The sequence below is a fragment of the Atractosteus spatula genome, chromosome 13 (assembly GCF_055471065.1).
Source record: "Atractosteus spatula isolate fAtrSpa1 chromosome 13, fAtrSpa1.hap1, whole genome shotgun sequence".
Classification (NCBI taxonomy): Eukaryota; Metazoa; Chordata; class Actinopteri; order Semionotiformes; family Lepisosteidae; genus Atractosteus; species Atractosteus spatula.
The window spans coordinates 7,688,036-7,697,518 of record NC_142718.1 but is presented as its reverse complement, the minus strand read 5'-3'; the positions used below and the strand labels follow the sequence as shown (position 1 = coordinate 7,697,518).

The following is a 9,483-nucleotide window of genomic DNA, read 5'->3' as shown; positions in this document are numbered from 1 at the left end:
CCAACCTGCACGGTCAGTTCTTGTAGGATTCTTTCCCATAAGACTCATAAATTGAGTCTCCAATCCTGCTTCTGGAGGGCTGCTATGTCTGTAGATTTTCTAGGTGTCTTAAGTTCTCCAGAAAAGCAGGAAGAAGCTCTTAAACTGATCCTATTAAGCCAATAATGAGCTCCTTCAGGTTAAGAGCCCACATGGGCTGAAAACCTAAAGACACACTGATCCTCTAGGACCAGGATCGGGTAACCCTCTTGTTGAGCTTGAACAAGCATGTGCCTGTGCACTGCTCTGAGGTTTAGATGCCACACATAGTCCCAGCCTGTCCCACACATGTGCAATGGGGTTCAAGACAGGTGAGTATGACATCCAAGGCAATACCATGTTCTCATCACAACAAGAAAGGCCTTTCTCACCACAAGGACGTGCAAAATTACAGTATGTGTGATTGGTTTGTCAAAATCAGCCAAAAGAAGAACTTGATCAATGTAATGCTTTGTAGAAAGATTGCCATCAGTTACTATAAGTGGAGCTCTGTAGCAAACAGACACTGCTGGTCGGGCTATCGCCCTTGGACCACCCCAACTATCTCTGTGTTTCCTGAGTGTTGAGACTCGTGCTCTCCCAGAGCTTGGCTGGACATTGATCGACTGTTGGACTGTCATTTTGTGCTAGGTTACAAAAATGGCTGACTGTGAACATCCCAAATGATGAACAACAGTTCACCCACAACCCAGCCACTAAAATGCCAAGGACATGAAGGCTATGGATGAGAGGGAGAGAAATCTTTTCAGACAGCACATTTATGAAGGTCTTCAGAATTTTAAAGGAATAAATGTTTGATTCAATTATATACTGTATATACCAAGTTAATTTCAGGTAACAAAAGAGGGGACATAAATGGAAACTTGTTACAGATCAATTTAAAATGTTTCAGTTAAAAGCTGTATTTTTTATAGTTTGCCTCAATTCTTGAATTCTTACATTCTCAATCCTTCAAGTTCTTGCATGACGAAAGCCCACGTACGTCTTTACGCATTGTAAAGTGCTTGAATAAAGCTTACCCAACGGTAAGTAGGGTTTCACCTACTGTATTTACCACAGAGATAACGGAAAAAGAAAAGTTGTGTGCTGTGATTATATTCGTTTTCAGATCAACAGTTGTCAAGTGGCTTTTCACAATTTGATCATCATAATCATCATCGTCATCCTCACATGTGCAGTTAAATAATATTCCTTAATTGTCTGTTTGCTGTAGGTTTACACCCTGTTTTCTATGTTTTTTCCAAGGCACATCAAGAGTTAAATATATCTGTCCTTTCACTTCCGTAGTGAAAGTGAGGCCGCTAGCTAGCTAGCTTTAGCACGAACAAGAGTTTTCTTCGTGGTTCTGCACAATATTTTTCCATATGCAGACTTCTCAAAGGTGAGAGAAAATTATTTATCTGTGTTACGTGTGACTACCATGTTATTTTGTTGTACAGCAATTGTAAACTGTAGACATTGTACAACTGCAGTATAAACGCTATTTCCGTCTTTTTCTTGTACCTTTACACATTTTTTTTTTACTATTATACAGCTAAGACGTTTTTGAGCTCCACTCTGGCAAACGTTTGGCTCATACCCGCTCACGAAAGAAGCTTAGGTTGAAAACTGTGAATAAGCTTTACATTTAAATGTATTAAAAAACGACTCCCCACCACACAAAAAAAACAGTGTGTGGTGCAAACAGCAAACAGACGTTTGAATGAATTACTGCACACCACGTGTTTTCTTAGAACTACTGCGTTAGTTCAGTGTTATTACTGTCATTATTTTTGCAATGCTTTATTATCTCTTTATTTTGTAGAGATTATACAGTGCATGATGTGTTGGTGAACAGTCTGCGAGGTGAGAGCTTGTGATTTTGCTGTTGTTAGGGAATTTATGACTATTCAACTTTCGGAAATCGCAGTAACAGTTTCCTTCGAGGGGCGATTGTTTATATCTGCAATTCCGAGGTCGTATCTTTCTAAGGACACATTTATCGTTGTTTTGTATTTAGCTTTTAAAAAGTACCTTTCTTTCAGTGAGAAAGAAGAAAAGTAAGAAGACGAATGTAAAAAAACAGCTAGGTTAAAGCGTATTTCAGATTTGCAGTATACTGTATGTACAGTATATCCTCAGGTTGGTTTGTCTCTGAATTAACTGTCCTCGAACTGAAGGATTTGTGTATTAGTTTAACCTAAAATTATCTCCCACACCAAAATGGCTTCCTGTAATGTATGCATTTAAAGTTTATTCCCGGTGTGTTCCTTACACCTACCGCTCAAACTTTCAAAGCGCTTTATCTCCCTCCCTGATCTGAAACGTTATAGTGATGGGCTCGAAAATGGGCATTCCGAAAAAGAACAGGAAGCTATGAACTGGCTAAACAAAGGAAGATAATAATTGGGAGTGAAGATGTATACACAGACGTTTAAAACTAAGCTTTAAGCCTGTAAGAAAAACAAATAAACAAATAACACACTTCAGAACCTACGCGTTCATTCATACTTGTTCTGATGTACTAAAAGACAAATGTTTAGCTGGATCTTTTCATTGGCAGTGAATCTACCATGGAATAAGCTAAATAAATCGCATTAACATACTCTTTCGTGTTTTGATTTTTTATTTGCAGGCACAGAAACACCATGGAAATCATAAAAGAGAATAAAGTGTTCCTTTTGGAAGTGCTGAGCTGTGATCCGTCCTATATTCTACAACACGTGCAGCAATCGCGGGTCATTACTGACCGAGAGTACAAAAACATTGCATACTCCCCTGACAATCATGAGAAGAAAATGACAGATCTCCTGGACAAAGTTATTTTCAAGGGGAATGAAAAGTGCCAGGAATTCCTGGAAATTCTCCAGAAGGAGGACGTTAAAGAAACATTCCCCAAACTTCGTGAATGGCCCGGAGGAAAAGTACATCTGTCGGGTATTTCCATCACCTTATGCTGTAGTACAGTATTTTGAATTCAGTTAAGAAATTTATTAAATGCAACCAAAGCAACATAGTGACAACACAATCATACTTTTGTTAAAAGGCATAAAGATGGATAGATAAAATGCTGTAAAAAAACATTTAAGTGGTACTTCATAAAGTCTGAAGACGTTGCTTAAATAAATAACTGTCATAAACGTTTTTCAGCTAATCCCATACAGGAGACACAAGATGTCACACAGGTAATGTTTTTTTTTTCCATTATGAAGCTTTAAAGTTCTGTTTAAAAACAGGAAAGAAGAATATATAGCTTAAATTATATACGGTATAGCCTAAAAATATCCATTCATAATATACAACTTATTACTAAAGCAATGTGTAAAGCAATATTTAATAAAACATTCCTGAGGTTTTCTATATGAGGGTTTGGAAATATAGCTAATATGCAGAAAAAGTACCATACTTCTACTTCTGTTTAACAAAATAATGAGGCATTAGTTAGATCTTATTTCTGGTAAGGTCATCTGTAATGAAAATGGAGACAGACATTGCTCTGTCTTCCAGGTTATAACAAGTTAGGGTATGAGAACTGTCTAATACAGTAATTAATTATTACTGTATACAATTATTAATTTTATAGAAGCCATGTTTGTCTCTACGTCTGTATTATATCTGATATGTCAATCTATAAAACTGTCTAAAATATTTCTATAATAATTCTAATAATAAACAATAAATAAATTCTAAATATAATTTTTAAGGACTTTCTTGCATCTGTTGCAAATAAATGCCACAGTTGTAGATAATTAAACTAAAAAGATTAGAATTAAAGTCTCCTGACAACTTCTGTCATACTAATTTTCCTTGTTATTATCAGTATATACAGTATATATCCAGTACTTACAGTAAATATGCAATTATTTAGAAATAAGTATTGTAAAATAGGGTACGTCTTTGTAACTAAGTGTTTCATAAATGTGTTTCACACATGGAAAAAGGCACAAAACCTGTTGACAAAGTGAAAATAAGGTTAGAATTTGGATGATCTTCTTTCCAGAAGGACTAAAGTACACAATGTAATTAATCTCTGTTCTGTTCACTGTTTTTTTTAAAACATTTGTAAAAGCTTACAGCTTTACAAACGCTGGAAAGAATAGAGTGTTTTAAAATTCGAGACACACTCTTGTTCATGTGCTGTTTACACAGAAGCACCAACCTCTGCTCTTTCTCTACAATCCCCTTGGCAGGAGTGCTGATTGTTGCGAATGAGGATTTTAATATTCACATTGAAACCTCTCCCATTGGAGAAGTGCAGGTCCTTTCATGTTGTTCATTTTTGCGGTACTTTTATCAGTGTGTCTAGCTAGGGTGAAACAGCACGACAGGTAGACACAGTCCTGAAAGGCCTGAACTGGAACTCTTGACACCAGCACTGGAAATACTGCCTGCATCAGTCCAATGTCACTGCAACTACAGGAAGACTGTATGAACAATGCAGTGATATAAACAGATCTTGCCTGGCGACTGTCCATGTCTCCTGTTTAGTAGATTGAAGCTTTTATTTGATATTAAGGAAATATTGAATTGAAATTAACTACCTGCCACTTACTTCCTCCATCAGGTACAATTTACGGCATTACAAATGAGATTTGTTCGTTAATTTGGTCCGATTTGAAATCTGGTATTCTGATTTGGAACGTTTACTGTGTTTTAATTTCGAATCTTGGCATTGAATTGGAGGACAGGGCAGCATTAACGAGCGTGTGAGCTTTGTGGGAGATGAAGCCAGTGGATCAATAATTCGTTTTCAGTGTCACAAAACAACACCAACAAGAACAGCTGCTGCGAACAAGGCGGATTTAAGTGTTTCTATTCTTCCACGAAATTTACAGGAACAGAATCGCTGTACTCCGTGATGAACAAGTTCATAAACTTGTATTATGTATTTGTCTCGCACAGGGCACTGAGTACAGGATGGCGAGTAAGCCACGAGGATACTGCCTGATCTTCAATAATCTAAACTTTGAACGACTATCCACACGCACTGGTACAAATGCTGATGCCAGTGAGTATTTAAGGACACAGTAGCAACCTCTTTGCTAAACTCGGTTTCTTGGCTTACAGTGGCTATCACTCTCTTCCTGGCCTTTTTTATATTTTCATTGTGCTTCAATATGGAAAGATAATGTATTTAACCCAGAGTTTTTGCCATTGATTGACATTTAACACTGTATAAAGTGTCAAAGTGAAAACATAATTCTACAGATCCTTCTAAATCACTTATTCTGTGTCTTATCTTTATGAATCAATTAGGAGGATTTGTGGAATTTTGTTATCAAATTGACCTTATAGAGTGTTTTCTATGGCAAAAAAGATCCATTGTGATTCTAAGGAACAAGTAAAGCTTTATTCCATGCTGAAAAGAGAAGAAAAGAAAAAAAACATTTCCCAAAGAGGGCTCCACAGCCAAAAAACATTGTTTCTTTTCAGCATGGAATAAACTTTTACTTGTTCCTTTGCAGCCTACAGTACGCGTGCTGACGCAGCTACCTGCCTGAACTACATTGTGAAAAAGTCCAAGGGGTGTGAATACTTTTGATAGCCACTGTAAGGGCATCTCAACACGGACATGGTATATCAAGCAAAGCAGTGCAACCTGCAACTTTCTTGTTGCCTGATGATGCATTGCCAAGAGATGTGCAAGTCCTCATGTGCTGTCGGAATTAAAAAACAGTTCCGATGGGCAGGTGGCACAGTTGAGATTTCTCCCCATCATCTCCCTGCAGTACAAGTCAATGCTGTGAGCCTAGGCATAAAGACAAAGTTGGCAATCACAAATTGGATGGGTATAAATTAAGTAAAAAGCAAAAACATGAATCTTTCTACACTTTCTCGAAGGGAGCCTTCTTAATTAAACCCTACTTTAAAAAGGAGATAACACCACCGTTTTTTAGATTGAAGGGCATTTTGCTGATATAAAACATAGCGCTGTACAACATGTGGATTTCGTTTCTCAAAGTCTTGCAGAAGTTAAAGAAAGCTATCACTAAAAAGAATAAAGAACAGTAAAGACATAATATTGGTACAATCATAACTAACATACTGTATTGCAGTAATTTAATGTACTTTCTGCAAGTCCAAACAATACAGAAATGAAGTTCTTTGCATCTGGTCTGGAAATATTACACAATTTGAGAAGATGATGATGAAAATGTGAATTCACTTCTGAATCGTCTTTATAAGTAGTTTATAACCAAATCTTCATAAGGCAATCATAATGTTCTGTTTTACAGATCACATGCAAATGTATTTCTGTGATTCCAAACCGAAACTGTTTTTGGATTTGTTTTTGTGACATTAGAGGAACATACTGTATGACTCAGTCATTTCTAAAAAGCTATATAAACTACAGAAAACAAAGCTTGTATCTTATATTGGCTTGTATTTTTAGAAAACTGGACTATACATTTAAAATGAATTGAAACGTATTTTTCAATATTAATGTAACTATCAAATATTGAAGAGTTCAATAATGCTTGACTGTCCTATTAGGAGAAAACCTGCATTTAGAGATGGAATGTCAAATGCCATGTAAATGATTTTTTTTTTAATGAGCAGTCCATATTGTTTTCTTTCTTCAAGAGGCTTTAGAAGAAGTGTTCTCCTGGTTGGGCTTTGAAGTGAAACAATACGATGACCTGAAAGCTGCAGAGATGCGCGCTACATTGGAAGAGTTTGGAAAGGCATCTCACCAAGGAAAAGACTGCTTTGTGTGCTGCGTGCTCAGTCACGGAGAACAGCAGTGCGTCGTGGGTACAGACGGTGAAAAGGTCGAGATCAAAGACATCGTCTCCTGTTTCGATGGGAAGAAGTGTCCTTCTTTGGTGCAGAAGCCCAAAGTCTTCTTTATCCAGGCTTGCCAGGGCAAGGAGTTTCAAGAGTCAGTGGAAGCACAAGGTGATGGATGTTTTCCAGTTGTTCGTCTTGAATCCGATGACTCTGGTATATACAGAGTCCCGGTCGATGCTGATGTCCTCATAGGCATGGCGACAGTGCAGGAGTGTTTGTCCATGAGAGACGTAAGAAGTGGCACCTGGTACATCCAGTCACTGTGCAGACAGCTCAGAGAAGGCTGTCCAAGGTAAATATATGTACCACACATTCTATTTTACTATCCTTCTCATTATACACTGCAGATATTGTAGGAATTCATTATACTTCTCAACAAGAAAGAACGGGTATCTGCATTCAAAAACTAGTTTATATCTGTGACAAAGTCAATGTAACCTCATTTCCAATGTCTGTGCCAATGTATAGAAGATGACCTCTTCCATATTATTGTTACTAATAAGGTTTTTTCTAAGAAACATGTAGAGTAGGGTTGTCTGGTCTTAGTTCTGAAGAGCTGCTGTTGTCTCGAGATTTTCATTCCAACTTCAGAACTAGTTGATTGCGCTAATGGTTGGCTTAATGCAACTATGGTCCATTGGCAGCTTTTCAGTTTTCTTATAGTTTTAATATTTCACAAGACCCAAGGGGCGGACCAGTGGCTCTGTGGCTAAGGATCTGCGCCTGTGGCTGGAAGGTTGCCGGTTCAAATCCCGCAGCCGGCAGAGGAATCCTACTCCGTTGGGGTCCTGAGCAAGGCCCTTAACCCTAGATACTCCAGGGGCACTGTACAATGGCAGACCCTGCACTCTGACCCCAGGCTCTCTCCCTATCTGTGTGTCTCATGGAGAGCAAGCTGGGGTATGCGAAAAGACAAATTCCTAACACAAGAAATTGTATAGGGTTAATAAAGTGATGTTATTATTATTATTATTTTTAAAACCTGCCAGAACTATAGCCTTGCAGGACCAGGATTGGACACCCCTGATACAGTGTCCAGTATTTAGTCAGAAAGTCAGGTTCTGGCTAAAATTTCCATTACAATAAAGAAGCAATAATTTCCAATTCCATTAAAGAAGTAAAAATTGCGGTAGTATTGTGAGGATATTGTTTTGGAACAACAGAACTGTCTACGAACACGGCAGATGGTGGCTCCTTCTTTCACGAAGGAACAGAATTTGACGACAATTTCTCTGGGAGACACTCTTGTTTGTTTTTTCTTGCTTTCCAGAGGTGACGATATCCACAGCATCCTCACAAAAGTTAACGAGGAAGTGAGCAAAGAGGAAGGCACCATAAAAAGAATCAAACTGGCCAAACAGATACCCGAGCCCAGATACACCCTGACGAAAAAGCTGGTCTTCCCTGTACCTTAAGAAGTCTTTGGAGAGACAGATGGTACAGTTGATAGATTTGGAAACCTGGTAGTGTTTTAGAAACGTAATGGGATGTAATCTAATATTAATGTTTACTTTATACCTACTTGTACTGTACCTCTTCCCATTTCCTTTATACCGGGGATGGCCAGCTCTCGTCTTCCAAGGCCTGCAGGGACATCTGATTTTCATTCTTGTCCTAATTACTTAATTAGTTAACTCGGATCATCTGTTTTTATTTGGTCTTAATCGGCTGCTCCTTGAGCAGTACTTATAAAACCCTCAGAAACCCAGCCCTTGACAAGTCCCGTCCATGTTATAGAATGCACTTTTTTAGCCTGATTGATTTAAACAGTACAGACTTTTTAAGTAATATTATTTTTAATTGGTCTGAAGCTCAGTTTATACCACCAGTTTTAATTTTGTTTATGTACTTGCTGTACTGCAGATACCTTAGATTTGCATTGTCTTAAAGGGATTTATCTTTTATACTTTTATACTTTTCCAATAAATATTTTTAGGACACGAGTGAAATTTGTTTCTTTTCTGTTTTTTTCCAAGGTCTTTGCCAATAGATAGGAACCATTTTTGTCTGAGTCAGGTCTAATTTTGTTTCCTTCTACCAGATACAAAGGTCAATATTATTCTATACTTACAGTAGGCCTCTGCCTCTAATCTTAATCTATATCCTTAATCCATTGTTTAAAGTCCACATCAGTTGCTAAAATACAACATACTACAAATACATCCATTTCATAAAACCTAAATGTTTTAATGGCAAAAATATATAGTATTACCTTAAGTCACCATCAATAATTCTGTGGAATTATTTTTTTAACTTATTGGAAAGTAAGAAGCTACTGTTGCTTTTCCTTTTGGTCTCTAAATGGAAAAAGCTCTTCAAAATGTAAATTAAATTAATGTAATATTAAGACAGTTTAGTAAACACCCAACTTTTTTATCAATTTTGAAGGAAAACATTTTGGTATTACTGTACTACAGTATGTACGATCGAATACACGGATTTCATTTGATTCTCCAAACTGGTTTCCTGGCGATAAGCTGGCTTCCCTTCTATCATCATATCTCCCTATTAATTTTGTCCGGTCCATATTCCAGAGAAGATTGTTTTATAAACTTTATAAATAAATGCAGTAATATAAACTACTTTTTTACATATCAAAGAATGTTTTGTTATGAGTTTTTTTATTTAGGTCCACAGACAACCTTGCCCTTTAGTACATGTCCGTAGTTCATA

The 9,483-nt window shown here is 37.2% G+C and overlaps 1 protein-coding gene across 2 annotated transcripts; it reads left to right on the top strand.

Annotated features, from left to right (window-relative positions):
• The first annotated feature begins 1,339 nt into the window (after positions 1–1,339).
• On the top strand, positions 1,340–8,750 carry LOC148821738 (caspase-8-like). 2 transcript variants are annotated; one of them, XM_088930497.1, is made up of 7 exons: positions 1,344–1,420; positions 1,844–1,884; positions 2,654–2,955; positions 3,169–3,203; positions 4,921–5,026; positions 6,604–7,102; positions 8,081–8,750. In XM_088930497.1, exons 3-7 carry the CDS (start codon positions 2,667–2,669, stop codon positions 8,223–8,225), a joined length of 1,074 nt encoding a protein of 357 aa, XP_088786623.1. In that variant the 5' UTR covers positions 1,344–1,420; positions 1,844–1,884; positions 2,654–2,666; the 3' UTR covers positions 8,226–8,750. The 2 variants fall into 2 exon arrangements, with proteins under 2 accessions (XP_088786622.1, XP_088786623.1); XM_088930496.1 differs by lacking the exon at positions 1,844–1,884 and having other exon boundaries at positions 1,340–1,420.
• The last annotated feature ends 733 nt before the right edge of the window (positions 8,751–9,483 follow it).

What these genes read in the sequence shown, in the direction of transcription:
- LOC148821738 (XM_088930496.1), top strand. An exon ending in TGGTACAAATGCTGATGCCA is followed by an intron (nt 5,027 to 6,603) that starts GTGAGTATTTAA and finishes TCTTTCTTCAAG; the next exon opens with AGGCTTTAGAAGAAGTGTTC. An exon ending in CTCAGAGAAGGCTGTCCAAG is followed by an intron (nt 7,103 to 8,080) that starts GTAAATATATGT and finishes CTTGCTTTCCAG; the next exon opens with AGGTGACGATATCCACAGCA.